This window comes from Puma concolor, chromosome B4 (genome assembly GCF_028749965.1).
Source record: "Puma concolor isolate L17-30 chromosome B4, mPumCon1.1.hap2, whole genome shotgun sequence".
NCBI classification, from domain to species: domain Eukaryota; kingdom Metazoa; phylum Chordata; class Mammalia; order Carnivora; family Felidae; genus Puma; species Puma concolor.
In genome coordinates, this window is record NC_141673.1 from 17,752,430 (window position 1) to 17,774,826 (window position 22,397).

At 50.3% G+C, this 22,397-nt stretch overlaps 1 protein-coding gene and 1 long non-coding RNA gene across 3 annotated transcripts in view; one reads left to right on the forward strand and one right to left on the reverse strand.

Moving 5' to 3' along the window:
* The window catches only part of CHST11 (carbohydrate sulfotransferase 11), a 264,903-nt gene extending 250,851 nt beyond the window's left edge, over nucleotides 1-14,052 (reverse strand). Inside the window, exon 1 of one of the 2 annotated variants that reach the window (XM_086712488.1) lies at nucleotides 13,429-14,052. In XM_086712488.1, the coding sequence (XP_086568614.1) occupies nucleotides 13,429-13,531 (103 nt within the window). In that variant the 5' untranslated portion in view covers nucleotides 13,532-14,052. Of the gene's footprint in view, nucleotides 1-13,413 lie in introns of both variants that reach the window. The other variant, XM_086712487.1, reaches the window with a different exon arrangement.
* On the forward strand, nucleotides 8,245-21,465 carry LOC147578939 (uncharacterized). The gene is made up of 2 exons (XR_015253383.1): nucleotides 8,245-8,717; nucleotides 20,747-21,465. It is a non-coding gene; the product is annotated as an uncharacterized LOC147578939 (long non-coding RNA).
* Nucleotides 21,466-22,397: the final 932 nt, after the last annotated feature.

The following is a 22,397-nucleotide window of genomic DNA, read 5'->3' on the forward strand; positions in this document are numbered from 1 at the left end:
AAGGATTCTTTAGATATTAATTTCACCTGTTTATTTTTTTCTGTTTCTTTGCTTTGTTTCAATGTGGTTACGGGGAAATTTAAAGTTACACACATAGCTGACAGTATATTCTGGCTGGACAATGCTGTCCTAGAAAGGTCCTGTTCCAGGCGCTCTCCCATTCCCGCTGAACCAGCAGATCCCTTCCCAGGACATACCGGTTTACCATCGTGGCTACGGTACCTAACAACCACGTCTTCAAAAGTTGCTCATTTTTTGGCTGGGTCTACACCTAGCCAAACGAATCGTTAAATGAGTTGCTAAATGAATTGTTCTTTGCTCTCTTCCATGACTGCTCACTCACTGCACAAACTGAAAACCTAATCGGCCACGACAATGGCTGAAAACTCCATACTCACCACCTTCATTAGCGGGATTTTCTTCTTGTTTACCAATCGGCATCAATGTCTTCATTCTTTCAATAAATATTGACTGAGTGACTATTGCTATGGTCCCAATGTTTGTGTCCTCCCCCCAAAAGCCATACATTGGAAACATATGCCCGAGGTGATGACATCAGGAGGTGGAGCCCTTGAAGGTGATTAGGTCATGAGGATGGGGCCCTCGTGAATGGGATTGGTGCCTTTCTAGAAGGCCCCAGGGAGCTGCCTCACCCCTTCCGCCACGTGGAACTACAACGAGAAGTCTATGCCCCAGAAGAGGTCCATCACCCAATCATCCTGCCACCCTGCTCTTAAGCTTCCAGCCTCCAGTGCAGTGAGGAGTTAATTCTAGTTGTTTACAAGCCACCCAGTCTGTGGCACTTTGTGGCAGCGGCCTGAACGGCCTGGGACAACTTCTCCGGACCAAGCTCTAGTCAGATGTTGAGGTACTGGGCTGAACAAGACACAGCCTGCCCTCGATGACCCAATACGCCAGAGTGTGTAATAACAGAAGTGCGCATGCACAAAGTACCACAGGGCGCAGAGGAAGGCCGTCCACCTCCTTCATCTGACCGAGAGGGCAGATGAAGATTTTACACGGGAGGTAACGTATGAACTGCACTTTGACCTCAGGATACATCCAAGTTGAAGTGAGAAGCGTCACCTGAACACAGCTGACAGCACGGGTCCCAAGAGGGGATGACCTCACCCCGGGATAGAGTGTAGGGTAAGAAGAGAAGAGGCTATCACTGAATGTTCCGCTTAGAGTCTGCAGCTGAGCGGAAGGTCCTTATAAACAAATTACCTCCTGACCTAATCAGCTGAAAGCAAGAACAGGTAAACGGAGCATAACGGCGAGCATTGCTCATCTGTACAACGGAACTGGGAAACGCTCACAAGATCGCAAAGATTAACGGTGATAATCCAAGTAAAGCAGTTAGCACGCTGACACATAGTAGGTACTCAGCAAGTGAGCACTTACTTATGCTGTGTGAGTGTGAGTGTGTGTTGTTCTTAATAAGGCATCAAAAAACTACAGAATCTAAATAAGAGTGTCCCAGCTATTGCCACTGTGGGTTGGATTAGTCTTTGTTGGTGGGGAGCAGGGGGTGGGGGGGGGGGGGGGGAGGAGGCATCTGGCACATGTAGGATGTTTAACAGCATTTCTGGCTTCTCCCCACTAGATGCCAGTAGGACCCCCCCTGCCCCCAGGTGTGACAACCAAATTCTCTCCAGACATTGCGAAAGGTCCCTTGCAGTGGGAGAGAGAAGGAAGCAAAATTGTTCCCAGCTGAGAACCACTAATCTAAATCAATAGTCGGGTGAGGTGGAAAGTTCATTTGGAGGGTCCAGTGCCTAAAAAGATAGACTCTTCAACTTGTAAAGAACCCCGAGCATTGATGGACCCCCACCCCTACCCCGTGGCTATCAAGCCCCGCGGGACTGTCTCCAGGAAAGTAAGGGGTGGGGCAGGGAAGGGCACCAAATACACCTTGGCCTCGCCCAAATCAGGATTACAGCCTTTGAACTAAATTTCAGCACCTTCTCTGGTGACCACGGCAGAGAGGGCCTCTGCCCCCACTATGAATGCCATCCCCCAGGGGCAGCTCCACCAGGCTAGCAGAGGGTGACCGGTCCCTGTGCGAGAAGAAGCCATACGGTCCTCCTCTGCACACAACAGGTTCAAGTGTGGTGACAAAGGCCAATCGATTCTGTCCTGTGCATTAAGCCACCCAACCTCGGCTCACCCAAGGGCTGCCACTGAACAACGGCTATTTTTCCAAAACTTTTTATCCTCCTGAGTTCAGCTTTCAGAAATGGCACTGACAGTGCCCTGTGTTTTATTTTTCAAACGCCACCTTTTAAAGTTAATGAGAACCTGAGGGGTTGGTCGGTGGGGGAAAGCTATGGCCTCTGCATGCGGCATGAAACCGCAAAGCTGAGTTTTCACCAAATAAACTCCGCTTTTGTAAAATGCGCCACCGAGGCAGAGCTCAGTTTTGCCCTTGGCAGGGAGGTGAGCCGGCACAGCAGACAGGGGGTTGGTGCAGACGGAAAGGAGATCCTCTAGGGGCACCTGGGTGGTGGCTCAGTCGGTTAAGTGTCCAACTCTTGATTTTGGCTCAGGTCATGATCGCAAGGTTCATAAGCCCCACGCTCTCAGCTCGGAGCCTGCTGGAGATTCTCCCTCTCTCTCTGCCCCTCACCCACTCACTCTGTCTCTCTCAAAATAAATAAAGAAACTTTAAAAAAAAAAAAAGAAAGAAAGAAAGAAAGAAGATACAGCAGTCTGGGAGCAGGACCCGCTTAGTAAACCTCACAGTGCAGGGCAGACATAAGGAACGGATAAACACCTGCTCGGGTATCAAACAGAATGAAATACGACAGCATTTTTGTAAACGCGAAGATTAAGATCTCAGAATGAGAAACCGCAGTGCATTTACTCTAACAATCTGTGTGCACAGTGTCCGCATCCATTTTCAAGGCATTTTCCCATCTAGTTTCTCACTTAACCCTCACCCCCACCACGAGGTTGGAGAGGTCATATTACTACCTTCACTTGGCAAAGGAGGGGACCAAATCTCTGAGGCTATGACTTTCGCTCGGTCTTTCAACCCATTATTAAGTGGCCATAATTTGCCGGGCGCTTGCCCAAGTTGCGGGGTGTGGCCAGGTACTACGCCAGACGCTGTTCAAGCCTGGAGAGTCTTGAGGAATTTCTCCAGGAGAAGCATGATTGGCATTTGGGCAAGATGACTCTGATGGGCGGAAAGATTCCATCCTTTGCAGGATGCCTAGCATCCTTAGCCCTGCCAACAAGACTGACGTCATCAGTCCTAGAGACAATCAAGAGCATCCCGACACATTTCCAAACGTGGGGGAGGGGACAACCCCCAACAGAGAGCCCCTACTAGATATCCAGAGCAACAGATCTTAGACAGCCATGGCCCCTCAGTCCTCTCAATGTGACCTTGGATGAGTGATATGCTCTATGCCTCAGTTTGCCCCCTTATAACATGTGATGATAATAACCGTGTGTACCTTGTAAGTTCTGCGAAATAACATATTAACTACCTGGCCCAGGTCGACCTTCAGAACTAGCACTCAATAAATACCTGTATTATTTCCCTGGCTCATCTCCTTCTATCTTTAAAGAAAGCCACTTTCTCAGGGAGGCCTCATCTGGGCATCCCTACTGCAAACTGCAGTCCCCAGGCTGCTTCGGTTTCATATCCTCCTTCCTTGCCTTACTGTCCTTCTGTAGCACTTGTCATCATCAAACATACTCTACGTTTTAAACATGCATTTGGTTATTGTGTCTTCCCCGAGGAGAATGTACCGCGAGGACATGGATTTTTGTCTGTGTCCCTGTCATATCTCCAGCCCCCGAACAAAGCCTAACGCTTAACAAGCATTCAACAAAAACATCTTGAGTGATGTCCAACGGATACAGTAGGTGGCCAAGGTCCAAAAGCTGGTCTCTACACCGCAAATTCTGTGCTCTTTTCTCTATAGCGAATTCTGTGCTCTTTTCTCTATAGCGAATGACCACGGACGATGACAATAAAGGGAAAGTGCGTCAACCGTTAAGAGATGTAAAGTGTGATATGACAATACTCCCTTGGAGGGGCCTTTGTGTCTTCCCCCTTCTACGATTCTTTGAAGTTAACAGCGTCAGGCAGAAGCCCAGTCACCAGCCTGTTTCAACTTGAGTTGCCTTTGTGGGTTTTCTTCCCGAGGCGTTTAGGATAACCACTCACAAGACTGAAATGGACTTCAACACCCACATTACCAGGTTTCTTTATCCCTACCCGAACCTGCCGGAGTCAGAAACGAACTTCAGGTGATACTGGAAATCTCAGTGCTACCTGTCCTGCTTACCTACGGTCACACTCGGACTCCCCACTACCAGACCAAGCACGAGGTTAGTAGCACCCTGACCCAAAGTTGGCTGTGGCGGGCCTAGCAGTCACCGGTTATGCTCGCGACAAGTCCAGACCTGGAGTTCCAAAGGCTAGGGGACGCTAGGGCCCTGGGAAGGCAACGTTACGTCTTTCATTCATATTTAGTCTAAAAAAAGAACTTTAATGTTGAAAATAGAAATCAACACAAACACTTCCACATAACCCATCATAACAACTTAACATGCCTTTTGTGAAACACAGGTGAGGGTGCCTGGGTGGCTCAAGTGATTCAGTGTCTGACCTTTGATTTCGGCTCAGGGGTTGTGGGATAGAGCCCCACGTCGGGCTCTGTGCTGAGTGTGGAGTCTGCTTTAGACTCTCTCTCTCCCTCTCCCTCTGCCCCTCTCCCCCGCTCAATCTCTCTCTCTCTCTCCGCCCCTCTCCCCCGCTCAATCTCTCTCTCTCTCTCTCTCTTTCTCTCTCTCTCTCTCTAAAGAAAAAAAGAAACACTGGTGTCATGAGGAGGACGATGGAGAGCCACAAAGTGAAGGGACTCTGTGGCTGTTTCCGTGATCTCATTGCTCCGGCATATTTCATGGCTCGCCATTTACAACGAATCGTAAGTAGGTGTACAGATTATATTATCTACTTTCACCTAAACCGAGCCTCACAAAATGGAATGGAGGCTTAGAAAGATCCCCGCCAAGAAACCACAGCGCACGAATACTCACAATGCACACACACTCCTCCGAGTCTCCATCTGCCACGTTACAAGGTAAAAAGGATGGCAGAATCGGAGTGCAAAGGTGTCGGCCAACAGAATTAACCAGAGGATAATGAACTTGTGGTTTTGCAATCACTACTCGTAGAAAGTTTAGAAATATCCTCATGCTGGATATTTAGATGACGGTGGTAATGCATATAAATTATCTATAAACAAAACATATTGGGAATGACTCCTCAAGGATGCTTCACCAACAGTGTACCAATGTGTGGTCGACTACTGTGGATGTTTGCTCATCATCCATTCCACTACCCCTTCTTCTAGAAGGCCTTCTTACGCTGCAAAAGCCATACTTGGCCAGGCTTTCTTGAAGCCAGGGTTCTGGCTGTGAATTTGGTTTCCCCAAACAGAAGCACTCACTCAAGACTTAGAAAGCAGACGTGAGGGGCACCTGAATGGCTCAGTTGGAGGAGCATCTGACTCTTGGTTTCAGCTCAGGTCATGATCTCACAGTTCGTGAGTTCGAGCCCTACACTGGGCTCGACGATGACGGTGTAGAGACTGCTTGGGATTCTCTCTCTCTCTCTCTCTCTCTCTCTCTCTCTCTCTCTGCTCCTCCCCCACTTGCATTCTCTCTAAATACATACATACATACATATACTTAAAAAAAAAAGACATGAGGCAGAGACCAACTTCCTGCCTTCTGGGCGGTTTTTCGCAGGCTAATGTGGTGATGGGGACAGGAGAGGTTTTACAACAGCATTACAAGGTCCTCCCTCTGTCCTTCTGGGTGTCAAGAGGCAGCTGCAGTGGGGAATCATTCCAACTCTGGAACCAGGATTTCTGACCCTTGGTTCTCAGTAGCCTCAGTTTGTTCTCAGACTCAGGAGTTCCGGGACAGTCTTGGAGACAGACAGCTGCACTCCTGGGGGGTCGGTTTGGAGCAGCCAATATAGATTTGTTCACAAATAATTACATGTACTATCAACTGGGGCTCCTTCCTGCAGGCTCAGTGGAGAGCCCTATGCCTCCAGCTGCCCCCAGCAATTTCATAAGCACCAGATCCCCTCCATTAAATACCCTCTGCTTAAAATACTTAGACCATTTTTTAGTTCCAGCTCTGAACTCCGAATCCTAGTAGAACAGGAGAGCAGAGAGATTTAGAGGACAAATGGAAGAGACCACCCGGAAGCTGTCTGGGCCTGGCAAAGCAGCCCAGCTCTTCCGTCTGGGCTCTAGACATTCAGGTAAGGAGGGGACGGGAGGGAACAGGTGTCTTTGAGATGAAATGTTTACTCTTGTTTACTCTTGAAATGTTTACTCTTGAAATGTTTCCGAAGGACCTCTGGGCCAACCTCAGAGACAGAATCCGTGCCCTGATAAATCTGAAGAAGAAGGCGCACACGCGAACAAACAACTACATTTCTAAAGGGCCAGAGAAATTATAAAGGCCACGTGAGCTCAGCGGCCATGAAAGAAACTAAAATCCACACTGTGATAGTCTCCCCAAGAAACGTCTACACCTATTTCTGTTGGAACTTCCAGGGTCGAGCCCCGGGTTAAATAAGTCACTTCGCCACCCTTCCCATTCGGGCTCTTCCCGACCCCTATCAGTTAACGTTAGAGAGATAGATGAACTGCAAGCCCCAAGCCTCTGAAAATGGGGACGAGCTCCCCCAGGCAGAGCAGAAAAGGCTTATGGGCCTACGTGCTGGCCAAGCCTTCACGAAGCCCACAGTCAGGGCTGATCCGGCACTTCTGGGCCCTCACCTGGAGCCTGCGTCTTAGGGGGATGCCCTTTCCCATCACCTTACTAAGGTCACGGGGTGTGCCGTGGTTTGCAAAAAGTACCTTCCCAATTTACAGAGGTGGCCGCCTCCGAGGGCATCAACTCTAAGACAATGGCCACTCTGTGTCCCAATGAGAAAGAACAAGCCTGGCCACAGAAGCATGGCACGGTGCCAAGAAGCCATCGATGACGACACCGTCAAAGTTCATCGCTACGAAATTGCGAAAAAAAATGAGTCTCTCACAATGGAGGGAATACGGTAATTGATGGGGTTAGGGAGCAGAGGAGCCCCGCCCCAGGACCCAGGCCTTCCACATCCAAATCACCAAGCCCCCAACCCAGTCCCTCTCTACGCCCTTACTGAGTGTCCGCAGAAATCAGGGTGCGACCGCGCTTTGTGGTCGTGAATGCCATGGATCGCACCCCGAACGTTTTGTTGAAGACTTTCCCAACACCAGTTCCGTTAAAATGTTTCTTAAATCTCTTTTACCACTTTGTGGTCCAGGGGGGCGGGGGCGGGGTGAGGAGAAACGGGATTAGTGCGGTGACCCCTTTACCAAAGCTCAGGACCAGCTGCCCAAAGATGAAGGTGCAAGTAAGAAGCTTCCTCACCTCCCGCCCAGCCTGCCCCAGGCCCCCCAGCAGACTGTGCTCCGGCCCCTTCCCTCTGCTTTGAACACTCAGTGCTGCCTGTCTGGCAAGTTCCCACCTCAGGGGCAGGCCTCTGCTGCTCTATGCCTGGGACATTCTCCCTGGAATGGACACGTGGATGGCTCCTTCCCTTCCCTGAGGTCTCTGCTCTCCAAGGTCATCCCACCAGTGGCATTCCCTAATTACCTTTATATTCAATTGCAAGCCCCGCCCCCCATCTATCTCTCCCTGCTTTGTTTTTCTCCACACCACCTGACAGGCTTACTTTTTTTTTTTTTTTTTTTTTTTTTACTTCTGCATTTGCTTCAAGTCTGGCTGTAAGTTCCCTGGGGGCCAAAATCCATACTGAAACCCCCAAGTGCCTAGACCCACCTCCAGGGCCTGGCACCGAGTAGAAGAGAGACAGACAAAGAGACAGAGGAAAAAAAAGCACAACTCAGCTTGTAAATTTTGATCAATCATATTTGATCTCAGATGCGTCAAATAAGTTTCCGGGAATTTTTAATTCATAGATCAGACTATTCAATGACCTCAGAGGAAGATGTGCCTTCCTCTTCACTTGTGATAAAGACAGGGTCTCGAAATTCAAGAGAAAAGAAACGAAAAAGAAAAAAATGAGTACGCCAAACAATGCTGGTTTTTTCCAAGAATTTGGACTTACATGCCTGCTGGCGATGACTTTCACAAGGCCTTTTTCACCTACCCTCCCCAGGTTAAGGAGGTGGGTCTTGTGGGTGGATTTTAAGAGGGGGGAAAGGGTGGGGCCTGAACTTGTAAGTGTTTGACTTCCTGTTTTTAAACGGCTGTGCTGATAGAGCTGGTCAAAAGCAAAATGACTTTCCAACCAGATAAATCTAAACCGCAGCCCCCGCTGCTGCAGGATGGATCCCCACGTCCCCTGCCCCACGGACATCTCCAGCCACCCCTCCGCTGACCACCACTTTCATTTCAGAAAGCAATGAAATGAGAGCTCCTGAGCATTGGCTGTAACTGTTGGAGGAAACTGCCTATGTGTATCTGGCTCCTCTTAATGCGGCCATGACAATGCCTCACTGAGGTGCAAACGTTTCAACCACCAAAGGGAGTCCCCATACTGGGCAGGTCTTAGCCTTCAGTTATTTAATGCTGTTTTCAGGATTCGTAACAGTCTCCTATTTGAGACCCTCCTGCTGCCTTTGCAAAAGGAAACGCCAGAGAGATAACCTAAGAACCGGCCCTACAAACTGGTGAGTCCAAATTCATTTCATGTAAAAGCAAAAAGATTCGTGTGCAGTTTAAAAAAAAGTAATAAAAATGATACAGGACTGACATCCTGCAAAGTGGGGCGGGGGAGGATGGCAGAGACATATGCAAATCTATAGATTAAAAAGGTTGAGGTTAAATGTTGTCTTTAAACATAATAACTAGTCACCATAATGATGCACTTGTCTAAAATACATCAAAACAGGTACAAAAGGCATGATATAATCTCAACTTTTTTTAACATATATATTCTATAATACATAGAATAAAGCACCTGTTGCCTCTGGGTGGTGGAATACTAAATGATGGTTTCTCTTCCACACTTCCTAAATTTCCTAAAATGAGCACATATTATGTTTACAATTAGGTTAAAATCATAACACAAAAGCACTGCACATTCAATCTAATCAAGTACAAGTACAAAGGGGTAACCCAAGAAGTCTTCAAATAAAGGGTATAATCTTTCAATACCTTCGACCAAGGCAAAGAAATCCCAGGCAACAGTGAAAGTAAACATACGGCAGGAGGAAAAAAAAAGAGAGGAAGAGAAAGAGAGAGAAAAGGCTTTCTCCTCCGCAGGCTTCTCTTCTTTGAACAGGCGATTTCGAACAAAACCACAATCCTAGGGAGCACACAAAAGGAAGGTTCGGAGGAACTCTCTTCACACGCTGGGCACAAATGCAGCCCCGGGGGCCTCCTCCGCTTTGCCTTGCAGAGCACAGCTCCATCAAAGCCCAGCTGTCCGGGGCAGGTAGGCAAGACAGTTTACTGTACAGGACGCACGTTTACAGGACGCATTTGCTGATGGACGCGAATGTGTGCAGAAACCGCTAGCATGCGGTTCCATCCTCACCCACTTCAGGGGCTGCTCACACCCACAAAAGGGGTTTGTCCTGTGGATGGGTTTCTTTGAGTCAGTGGCTAATGGAGGCCAAGCTCCCCCGGTACCCAGGACACCGAGCAGTGCCCCAACTGCCTCATACCTCGGGGCAGCAAATCTAGGCTGCGGGGAATGCTCCACCTGGGGTACAAAGACTTAAACCAAATCCATGTGTGCGGGGGCTCTCAGAGACCAGGAAGGCAGGGAAGGGTGCCCACCACACGGACCCAGACTCACAGACACAGCATTGTTGGCAAGGCTTGATAACGTTCCTGAAAACCAGAGAAGCGGGTCTTCTGGAGCTGAGCTATTCGTGCTTTTCCCCAGCAATTATTTTATTGGGAACCTACTATGTGTCAGGCACTGCGTAAAACACTGGGATTAGGATGGGGCTAAAACCTGATCCTGGGGTGCCTGGCTGGCTCAGTCGGTAGAGTGTGCGGGACTCTTGATCTTGGGGTTGTAAATTCAAGCCCCACACTGGGTGTAGAGATGACTAAAAAATAAAATCATGGGGCACCGGGGTGGTTCAGTAGGTTGAACACCATACCCTTGATGTTGGCTCAGGTCAGGATCCCACCGTCATGGGACCAAGCGCACAGCCCGCCCGCCCGCCCCCCCCCCCCAACAGCCTCTGAGCTAAGCATGGAGCATGCTTAAGATTCTCTCTCTCTCTCTCTCTCCCCCTCCCTCCCTCCCTCCCTCTCCCTCTCCCCACTCATGCACAAGCTGTGCACACACTCTCTCTCTTAAAAAAAAAAAAAAAAAAGACATTAAAAAAAAAACCAAAAAACCTGACATAAACAAGGACTATAACTCAGATGTCAGAGATCTAAAGAAAGCTGCCTTACTGACAAGGCCCACTTCTCCTGAACCCTCCAACCAAATTAAAGATCAACTACTCAAGTTTATGAATTGCTTGGGAACTAGAAAAGTACAGAAGACAATGGGCCCCAGATTAGAATCCGAGGGAGAGACAGCCAGCCCTCCCATCGCCAGCTGTCTCCTTTCTTTTTTCTCCCCCACCTCTCACACTCCAGGTGTTCTCAAGGTACCGATGAAGCCCGGAATCCATTTCTTTCGGAATACTATTTTTCTATTTCAGATACAGGAATGCGGAACTCCTACCGGAGGGCTCCAAATTTTTAGCAACAATCTGGGCCATGGCGTGGTCCCTTATGCCTCTCCCCGGGTGATCTTTCAAGACTGAAACTGCACAGCCAGGCCAAAGGATCATCCCACCAATGACCCCAAATCCTCAAAGAAGCAGAGATCCGGCTAAGTTTTAAAGAAATTCAAAGTAGTACAAAAGATTTAGCATCAGCTGTCATCAACCGTGAAGTTTAATAAGATGGGGGGGAGGGGAGAAAGGAACATGTTTAATATTGATTTCGAAGCATATTTTTATGGCCCATGTCATAATAAACTGATGGCACGGAGTTTTCGTGGAACCATACGTAATTCAACATAAGGAAGACCTCTCAATTGGACCATCTTCAGTTGCACACTCAATAGAAGGTATTGACAGTGGAACTTGCTATGGGCTGGGAAAACATGTCAGGAGAGAACACTCCTATAGATATGAATAATAAGCAAATGCCATTTCTTAAAAGGAAATGGGGCCAGGAAGGGAAGCGAAGGCTGAGAACAGAGGACAAGCTTCTTCCTGGTGTCTCTGGTTAGAAAGTTATTTCCGAATTCTCAGACAAGAAAAAGCACCGGCTGCATGAAAACCATGGCGAGTGGGGGTATTATCAGTACCTGGACGACTAACAGGTACGGAGAAGTTCAAGTGCATTCCGCATTGGAGACTAATATCCGTCCTGTCCTTGGCATTTCTGCAGACAATTACCCGGCATGTTCTGTCCAGGCAAAATTCTAAGCGGCCTAAACACATATCTGAAGTCTAGACCAAACCCCTGGGCCCTTTGTTTAAACTGGTTGAGCCCCAGTGCACTTGCACGTCACCCAGTCCCCCAGTCTGTGGGGCGGAGTCTGGCCTGGCCTCCAGGATGCTGCTGTCTGTCTGGCCTTGCCCACTGGAACCACCGCACCGGCTGCCCAGAACATAAGCGAGGTCCATTTTTAAATTCCCTTAGAAGTTTCCCAACCACCGGTTTGGGTGAGGAGACAAACACGGCTGCAGTTTGCTGACATGAAACTAAAAATACCCAACTGCAAACAAAAGCCATCTTTTACAAGGCTGGCTCGGATGTCCTGAGGTTACCAGTGGTAGCGTCAGACCATATCCTTGGCCGCCTGAACAACTGCTCCAGGGCGAGCCGGGCAGAGGGGCCGCTCAGTCCCCGACGCTGTCAAGGAATCTCACACCCGCAGCCCTGCCTGATTGATGGAAAGAACAGCTTTATTCCTCTGCCACCCACCCAAACGCAAGCTAGAATTCGGGGCTGCGTCTGCTGAAAGTGTTAGATACATACACACTGAAAGGAGAACGCGGGAGGCAAAAGAGAAAAAAAACCAACCCCATTTCCCTGGAAGGAAATGTGTTTCCAACTCCCCCCTTGCAATTATAAAAGCAAATTATTGCTGTGGCTGTACTGAGAAAGGCAACTCGGAGGCGTAAAAAAAAAAAAGAAAAGAAAAAGAAAAAAGAAAAGAAAAGAAAAAGAAAGAAAGCAAAAAGGATTTCGGAGCCAATGTGGCCCAGAGGGAGCCGGCCGGGGGTGAGGCGGGGGTGTAGATACCACGGCTCCCCGGGCCGAGCCGCGTCACCCCGAAGCCTCCTCGGAAGGTTTTTGTACCTGTTGGGCTTCGGGGCCGAGCAGTGAACCCCCGGCCGCCGCGCTCGAGGGCGCCCCTCCCTCCCCAGGTCCCAAACTTTCCTTAGCGCCTTTTGGAAGGGGCGAGCCTCGATCCTCCCCCAGTCCAGATTTCAGATGTGTAACTTGCCTAAGCTACGGAGGGCTGGGGGAGGGGCTCACTGCCACACGCCCCGGGGCCCTCCGGGGGACTTCAGATGTTCGGAACCCAGGAGAGGGGCAAGCAACCTGACGGTCAGTCCAGGACCGGGCCAAAGTTTCCTCCAAAACTGCCGCGGCCAAGGCGTGACCCAGGAGCAATGACCAGCGCAGGGTCGGGAGAGCCGTTGGGGTGGGGGCGCGGGGTGAAGGAAGCCCCAGGACACCAGCCGCAAGGTCAATGAGGAGCCAGACCCCGGGGGCAAACAAGGGGCGCCTGGCCCCTTCCCCAACCTAGTGGAGAGGCAGTGCGGGGCACCAAGCCTCTCCCTACACCTCTGCGCGGCGCTGAGTCCCGGACACGTGGGAGCCTGAGCCTCAGGCTCCCCAGCAGGGGCTGGCGACCTCGCCGGGGCGCACACCCTTAGCCCCCAAGCCCCCAACCCTAGGAAAAGGCAGCGCGCCCAGGCGCAGGGCGGCCGCCTCCCGGCGCCTCTTTCATCCACGGATCGCTGCATCCGCGGGGAGTTGCATTCTCTTCAAACCGGCCCCCCACGTCAGCAGCTGCCCACAACCTCTCTACCTTGCTCTGCTACCTCGCAGACAGACAGACAAGAGACACAAAGAAAAAAGGGAGGAAAAAAAAAAAAAAAAAACGCTCCCCCTTGCTCCCATCCTCCAGCCTGGAGCCGGGAGGAAGAAGAGGAGAGAGAGCACGTCTTCTCTCCTCCTCTCCATCCCGACTCGTCCTGTCCGGGCAGCAAGGAGTCCCGAGGTGGCTGAGGGAGAAGAGGTAAGGTTGGAATAGGCAGAAACCAGGCGCCAGCGAGCGAGCGAGAGAGAAGAAAATATCCAACAAAACCACGCTAACGCGCCCCCTACCTGGGTGCAACATACTTTGGAAATAGAAGATGACCAGGATAAAGGATCCCAAGCAAGTGGCCAGCACCATCCGGCAAATTCTGTTCATCCTCATCACTTCCAGCAGCGCCGGCTTCATGGCTTTGTCCTGGCTGCGGGGACCGGGGTGTCCGGGAGGCGCGCCCGGGGCGCAGGAGCCGGGACCCTGCCGCGCGGAGCGGAGCCCGGGAGGCGCAGGGCAAGGGCTGGGCAGGGCTCGGGAGGGGGACGATCGGGAGGGCTTCGCGGCCGCTCTCGGAGCCCCCAGCCCCGGGCAGGGGTACGGAAGGCGCCGGAGTTGCTCTGGAAGTGCCGAGATGCGTGGACCCGCCGGCTGCGCGCTCCTGCTCCTCCCGCTGCTCCTCTTCGCCTCCCCGCCGCCGCCTCCGCTCCCGCCGGCGGCCGCCGCTGCCTCCTCGCGGGCCGGGCGGCTGGGGTGCGAGCGCTGGTGGTGCCGCCGCCGCCGCCGCTGCGCTGGCCGCTGTGGCTGTCGGACGGGCCCCCTCCCTCCGCTCCAAAGGCTACTTCATTGCGCTCCAATGATCTATATATTCCGGGCTGGGTTTTACCAAATGCAACTCGCAGCCCCCGGCGAGGGGAGGGCGCCCGCGGAGAGCCGGGAGGAGGGAGGGGCCGGAGCGCCGGGGCGGAGCGTCGCGCTCCCCCCGCCCCTACCCGGGAATTGGTCGCGTCCAGCTGTTTCCCGGGGAGTGCGGAGAGCGCGCCGCGCTCCCGCAGGGTCCCAAAAGCCCTCAGTCCCCGGCCGGGCTCGGCCGCCGTCTGGAGGTTGTGTCAGCGTTTCCATGACAAAACCCGGAGGAAAAAAAGAAAATGCGAATCAAATCGCCTCGGTGCTGCCACCCACTCCTGCCGGCGTTCGTGGAGGGAAGTGGCAGGGAGCGAGATGGGCACCGAGAGCGTAAAGGGGGCTGGTGGTCCGCGATTGTTTAAAATCCCTGGACGAGGTGATGGAGAAGTTGCCCCTGAGCCCCCAGGGAGCGAGTGCCCTTTAGCCGAAGCTTCAAACGGGCGGTTTCGTTTTTTTCTTTCAAACCACTCCCGGGCTCGAGCGACGCTTTGGAAAGCGGTTAGAAACGGCTGACTTGGGCGTCAAGGTTAGGGAAACTGCACTACCCGCGGGGGTCTGGCGACCGCCGAGCTTTCCCGGGGATTTGTGCAGAGTCTCTCCCTCAACTAAGGCAAAAGGGACTGGCTTGCGGATTTTAAAACTCTGGCTTCCCCGAGGGTAGAGCTCCCTCCAGATTCTCCCAAGTGCACACGAGTCCCAGAGGGTGGAAGAGAGAGGTGGCCCCCACGAAGTCACCGTCAGCCGAATTCAAACAACTGATGGAAAAATCCAGCCGGCCTTAGCACTGGCAGGTAAATGGAAAGATGGCGTTGTTTTCCTGCATTGTGGGAAGTAATTTACAGTTTCCAACCCCATGCATTTAAGTTGGTTAACAATCGATCAAGTGGATACAGGCTAATAGTGCAGACGTCAGTGGCTCACCTACCCCGTTCTAACTTTTGAAAATCGGCGACTACGACGGTCCACTTAGCTACTACCCAACACTGAAGACCTTGTTCTTCTGCCCTTCATGGTTTCTGTAAGCAAAGAGATAGGGGCTGTCATATTTTATTTTCCTTGTAAGTTTACATTGGGTTTTTTAAAGTTAAAGGATTAAATTCCAACAATTGTATTTATGCGGGGGGGGGAGGGATGTCATTGTAAAGACTACTTTTGTGTCATATTATCAAATTATTACTGCTATTAACTCAATAATGAAATAAGAATATGTCTTCCGATGCCGCTCAGATAATAGGCATTTGATAAATCCTTACTGGGTCTGAATGCAAGGGGCATTACCCTCTTCTCAATACATCAGAGACACAACTTGTAAATAGACACATGCAGCGAAACCTGCGTGGACAACCTCCAGAGTTTTCCTGCAGAGCCGTGTGATAGGGAAAGTAACAAAGTCAGCAGCCTTGCCTTTGATTACAGAAGATAATCAATGACAGCACGATATTTATGTAACTGGTCTGTACTGTATTAATTTGTAGTCACTTGTGAATGAGCTGCTTGCTAAAGGCTATGGAGCTGAACAAGCTCCGGAGCAAAGCCACTCTTCAGTGATTCTCCCCACAGGAGCCTGGGAATGGGAGTTGAACACATGGCCACCCACCCCAACCAAGGCAGGGATTCTTTGCAGGGAGCATGGTTAGATAAGCACTTGCCGCACTTCGCCTAGAATGCCAGGCTCTCATTTCACTCCCGGTTTTACAGAGCAGGGAGGGGTCACCCACCTGGCCTCTGGCCTTCCAGGGCAGAGCCCACACTGTACTTGGACAAAAGTCTGGACGTGCATAAGGCAGTCTGGGAAGTCACAGAGCCAAGGGAGAGATCAGAGGTGCATCTCTGGTGGGTCACGGAGGGCTGAGTTGGCCCACATGGTGGAGAAGGTGGAGAGCCGTGCCCAACGTCCATTTTTGCATTCCCACAATCAGTCAAGAAGTGGCCCAAGCATACAGTGAGGGGTAAGGCTATGTAGGTAAACTACCACCTCTTCCAAGAAGCCTTCCCTGATTTCTTGCCTGAACTAGCTTCTTTCCTCTTTGGTGCTCTGAGCACTAGGTCCAAACCACTCTTGGGCCACTGTACCCACTAGGCTGGGTTTTCCTCACCTCTGTCTCTGTCGTCCTCAGCTTAATGACTGGCACTGGGTAGGTACAGATAAGTCAGAGATGGACAAGTAATGCCTTCTTGGGCTACAAAGTTAGGGTAGATCACCTCTGAAGTCCACAGGGAAGGTCAATGCTAATGGCCTGTGATTACGCACATTAGGGGGGAGGGAAAAGGTTCTATTTGTCTCCCTCATCACACTGTAAACTTCCCTACGTGGAGCGGAGTCATTGTTTTCTGTAGGTTACTAGTCTCACAAAACTTTGTCACCTCTTTCACTCATGCTACATGCTGCATACTGAGCAGATAAAGCACGGTGTTGACTGATAAGACTGAGGAGAAGGGAGAAGATGTGATATTTTGAACTTTGAAGCAAGGATGCGGAAGAACTGCCTGTCAAACCGGGGTTTTTGTTTTCCCAACGTAGAAGTCAGGACAGGCCAGGTTAGGCTGCAGTGAAAACCGAGTCCCAATTTCGGAAGCTTAAGGCTCCCGCCTCACTCCAGCTCACTCCACCACGCCTGCTGTGGGCCAGCAGCCGTCCGTGTGGCATTTTTCGAGGACGGGGCTGAAGCAGCCCCCACTGGAACCATGCTGGTTGCAATGCCTGAGGAGAGGACGTCTCTGGGAGGTCTCGCCGGGGCAACTCAGCAAAGCACGCAGAAGAAGCACACGTCACTTCTGCTCATCGTCTATCGGCCAGAACTGCTCACAGACTGGTCCACATCAGAGGAGGTCAGAGCCTAAAGCATCTCGGGAACATTCTTTCTGGCTGCAACCCCCAGTTGCTCTTCAGATCTCCTTTTCCCTTATGTTTCTGATTCCCTTTTACCCCGAGGGCTCTTGCACACCAGCACTGTACTCATCCTGGGACCTGGCTAAACCCTGGTGCAACGTTAGGCTTGAGACTTACTCTCCGGACGAAAACAACAGGCAAACAAAACCGGGGCCTGTCCGTTTCAAAGGCTGGTGTGGTCCTGAAAAACGTGTTGAGGAGACAAGTTCTATTTGGACGGATGCTCTTGGAAAACTCACAGGCGAGGGAAAAATAGACGGGAAATCACGATTCCAGCTTGCGTGTGCCGTCAGCAGTGAACCGCCAGGTATTTACCAAGCCCTCCAATACCTGCAGGCAGGGCTCTGCCTCGCTCCTGTGGACTACGCCTTCAATGGACTGTCTTAAGACCTTGCACAACTGGCGGCGTGACCCTTTCTGCACTTGGTCGGAGAGGGGAGTGGGCCCAGGGCAAGGGCAGACAGAGAGCTCTTTAGTATCCTGGGGAAAGGGGGGCTTGTCTTCTGCCAACATCAGCCAGGGGCCCCAGACTGGCTCCTCCGAGGACTGGCCTTGCCCGTTTGCATCTCTCTGGCACCACGGGCACAAAGTGCGCTCAGTTAACCAGAGCACAGTAAATATTTGTGGAGCGGAATCAAAACCACTTGCCCACAGCATGTGGCGATCTTAGGTGCAGATTTTCTACAGGTAGGTAAACCGCAAGTACACAAGTGGGTTACTCATGACATGCCTCTGAGCGCAGACTCTTCTTCGCAGGCTTTTTAGACCAAGGTGGGGACAGGAAGAGAGGGGATGGGAGAAGGGGAAGAGACAGAGAAGGAGAAAAGGAGAGAGCAAGGAAGAAGAGGAGGGAGACAGGGGTGGGGGAAAGAAATACGCACCATTATTCTGCTCACTCTCTGATGCTACCTTTGCCCTCTGCCCAGTTTAGGGCCCCAGAGGCTCGTCTCCTGCCCTTCCGGGGGGAAAGAGGGCCGATGGACCCTAGGACACTCCCCATTCCCGGTGCCCCCTGCATGGCCTCACCCACCCTCCCCACCCACGCGTGGCACAGAAACCAGTTCCTGAGCTGCTCCTCTTTCCAGGGGGCCCTGCCCGACTCCCAAACTCCCATCCAGATGACCTGGAAGGAAGCTCTCCAGCTCCAGTATGATGGCTTTGCTCCCTCTGCCCGCCCCCATGCCCGACTCAGGGGTGGTGGCAGTGGAAGCCCCCCTTCGCAGGGCTCCCTCGGGCTGGGCCATGTTCCAGGCACTCGATATGTCTCCCCTCACCCCCTGCCTCCAGATGGGGGCCATTACTACCCACCCCCCCAGCCTGAGGGATTTGATAAAGGCTTTTCTTGCAGAAAAATGTAACAGTAGGAGAGAGAGAATGCCAGGGAGAAAAGGGAGAGCTTTGGGGGAGATTCCTGAAGGGAGGTGAGAGTGCCCTCCCATCCTATGCCCTGGGAGGCAGAGGGAATCTGTACCAGGGGAAGCAGGAACCTGGCATGGTGGCCCCTGTGTCACCAAGGATTCCAGGGCCCCACGCATGGCATGAAAGCCACAGAGCCGCTGACCTGAGGGAGCTTGGAGGACAAGAGCAGCAGATGACAGGTGACCAGTGTGACCAACGCAGGACCAGAAGGGACTCCGATGCTTTTGTGCCGGGGCCAGATGAAGACACTGAAAACTTTACGATTTCTCACTCCCACATGTAATTCAAAATAGAAATCATACAAGGCAGAAAATGCATTTGAAGAGGGCCAAGAAAGATCAATTTTTTTTTTCTGATGTTTTTTCTCGCGGCTTTAACACACAAATAAAACCTATTCATTCTTAGGTGTATGGTTTGCCGAGTTGAGGTAACTACAAACGGTATATAACCTCCATCACTGCGATCAGGATGCAGAACATTTCCGGGGTCCGGGCAGTTCCCCCTCGTCCCGCGGCCGTCCGTCTCCTGCTCAGATGCTCGCTCCAGGCAACCACTGATCATCTTTCTTCCACCACGGTTTTGCCTTTTCTAGAATTCTATGGCTCTATGTAGCCTGCCATGGCTGGCTTCTTCCACTTAACAAAATTATTTTGAATATTCACCTTAATACGCAGTTCCTTTTTCATTGCTGAGTAGTATTCCATAGTGTTGATTCATACCACAATCATCCGTCCAGAGGTTGACAGACATTTGCATTATTTCCAGTTTTGAGCTAACATGAATAGCACTGCAAAGAACATTTGCATGCAAGTGTTTATGCGAACAAATGTTTTCATTAGTCCTGGGCACATACCTAGGACGCTTTTTCTAAGTAGGCTTCATGCCCAGCGTGGAGCCCAGCATGGGGCTTGAACTCACAACACTGACTGAAGACCTGAATTGAGATCAAGAGTCAGACACTCAATGGCCCGAGCCACCCAGGTGCCCCGTACTAGGACCCTTTATAGGACATGGCCTGCCTCTCCTCCAAAGTGACTGCTGTGCCCCCAGATCCCTCAAATCCTCTTCAATACATAGTGCTGTCGGTCTTTTTAACCTTAACCACCAGGACTATGTAACGATCTCTCATGTTAGTCTTAACTGCCTGTCCGTGATGACTAGTGATGCCGAACATCTTTCCATGTGTTTCTTTCTTTTTTTTTTTTTTTTTAGAGAGAGTGGGGGAGGAGGGCAGAGAGAGAGAGAGAGAGAGAGAGAGAGAATCCCAAGCAGGCTCCACGCTCAGCACGGAGCCCAATGTGGGGCTTGATCCTACAACCCTGGGATCATGACCTGAGCGGAAATCAAGAGTCAGACACTCAACCGACTGAAACACCCAGGCGCCCCTTCCATACATTTCTTAATCATCCATAAATCTCCTGTTCTGCAATACCTGTTCAAATCTCTTGCCCATTTTTAACGGTTATTTCTTTTCTTATTATCAGTTGTGATATTAAATTCTTCCTATATTCTGGATATGAGCCCATTTTCAGACACATGTTTTACATAAATCTGTTTTCAGTCTGCTTTCCTTTTTGTTTTCTTTCTGTTTTTTTTTTTGTTTTTTTTTTAAGTGGGCTCCACACTGGGGCTGGAGCTTGACCAGCCAACCCTGAGATCAAGACCTGAGCTGAGACCAAGGGTCAGACCCTGAACCAGCTGAGCCGCACCCCTAACTTTTTGTTTTCTTTTTTTTTTTTTTTTTTAATTTTTTTTTTCAACGTTTATTTGTTTTTGGGACACAGAGAGACACAGCATGAACGGGGGAGGGACAGAGAGAGAGGAAGACACAGAATCCGAAACAGGCTCCAGGCTCTGAGCCATCAGCCCAGAGCCCGACGCGGGGCTCGAACTCACAGACCGCGAGATCGTGACCTGGCTGAAGTCGGACGCTTAACCGACTGCGCCACCCAGGCGCCCCTCCTTTTTGTTTTCTTAACTGTGCTTTTGAAAAGCAAGCATTTTCAAAACTGAAGTCCATTTCATCAAGTGTTTCTTTGATGGCTTCTGTTACTGTGTTCTGTGAGAGAAATCTTGGCCGAACTGAACGCCATCAAGATTTTCTCCTGTGTTTAACGGGAGAAGCAACATAGTCTCAGCACTTACGTTGGGGTCTGTGACCTATGCTGGGAGAATTTTGGCGTCTGGTGTGAGGAAAGCATGGAGGCTCATTTTTTGTTCATACAGATATCCGGTTGTTCCCACTATCACTTTATATTATCATTTTATCCCATGTTGTGCAATTAAAGTATGCCACATCAGGGTATCATCCCCATGTGATTGGTTTAGTCCTCAAGACGTTAATAATAGATAAGTTTCCAAGGATGTTCGAGAAATGAGGCCAGAAAAGCATAACTGATTTCATCTTTTTCTCCTAGAAAATCCTCTGGGACGCTGTGTTTTGTTGCCCCATCGTCTGTATCGTTGCATGAGGTAACAGGGGCAAAAGAAAACAGCCATCTCCTGGGTCCACCGACAGACACGAGGTTGTACCAGCACAAAACCTCAACGGACGGGCCCTTTTCATGTCATTTACTAAGGACCTGAGTGGATAATCAAAGAAATGCGAACCATAACTGCCCTCATCACAGTTCACAGGAACCCTTTTTTTTTTTTTTAAGTTTACTTATTTGAGAGCGAGAGAGCACAAGTAGGGTAGGGGCAGAGAGAGAAGGGAGAGAGAGAATCCCAAGCGGTCTCCGTGCTGCCAGCGAGGAGCCCAAGAACTACTTAATCAATGTCTCTCAACCCTGTGGTCTTTGAGCTCTGTGAGGGGAGGGCTGGGGCCATGGCTGCATCATGTCTCACGTGACGGCATGAACATAGGGCGGTCTAGAAAAACCTATTAAGTGAAAGATATAACTTTTAACGGGGTGCCTGGGTGGCTCAGTCAGTTAAGTGTCTGGCTTCAGCTCGGGTGGTGATTTCACTGTTCATGAGTTCAAGCCCCAAATCCAGCTCTCTGCTGTCAGCACAAAGCCCGCTTCGGATCCTCTGTCCCCATCCTCTGTCCCCCTCTCTCTCTCGCCCTCTCTCTCTCGCCCTCCCCTGCTGGTTCTGTCTTTCAAAGTAAATAAATAAAGTTTTAAAAAATTTATTTTGCCTGCATCCTGGGGGAAATCATAAAATATCGGCAAGACTCGTTGCCGGGAATGGTGTAGGGAAAAGAAAACCTTTATACACTGATGGTGGAAGTGAATATATATCAATATGACTTCCACAACATTTCTAGAAAGTGACCCAACAATAACTTGTCTAAAATCACTAAGTTACTGACTGAGAGAATTTGGACGTTCACGTACAGAGTTGTGCCCACATCACCTGTCTAGCAATTATGGTTTGGTTAAAAAATATTATAAAACTTCCATACAATGGAATACTGTTACAACACAGTATGTATATATATGCTCTTGTTTTTTTTTATAAATACATAAACAAACATAATTATATTTATATATAAATATATGCATTTTATACAAGTATTAATAGTATTTCTGGGTCTGAGATTTTTTTAATTGATTTACTGCATTGTCTAAGTATTTTTTAAAGAGTACATATTATTTTTATTTTTTTATTTTATTGTTGTAAATTTTTTTAATGTTTATTTATTTTTGAGAGAGAGGGAGAGAGAGAGAGAGAGAGAGTGGGGGGGGAAGGGGAGAGAGAGAGGGAGACACAGAATCCTAAGCAGGCTCCAGGCTCCGAGCTGTCAGCACAGAGCCCGATGCAGGGCTTGAACCCACGAACCATGAGATCATGACCTGAGCCGAAGTCGGATGCTTAACCGACTAAGCCACCCAGGTGCCCCAAGACTACATATTATTTTTAAAAAGTATGAACAGAGACGCCTGGGTGGCTCAGTCGGTTGAGCATCTGACTCTATTTAGGTTCAGGCCATGATCCCAGGGTTGTGGGATAGAGCCCCGGGTCAGACTCCTCACTGACCATGGAGTCTGCTTAAGATTCTCTTGCTCTCTCTCTCTCTCTTTCTCCCTCTGCCCCTCTCCCCTGTGCTCTCTCTCTAAAATA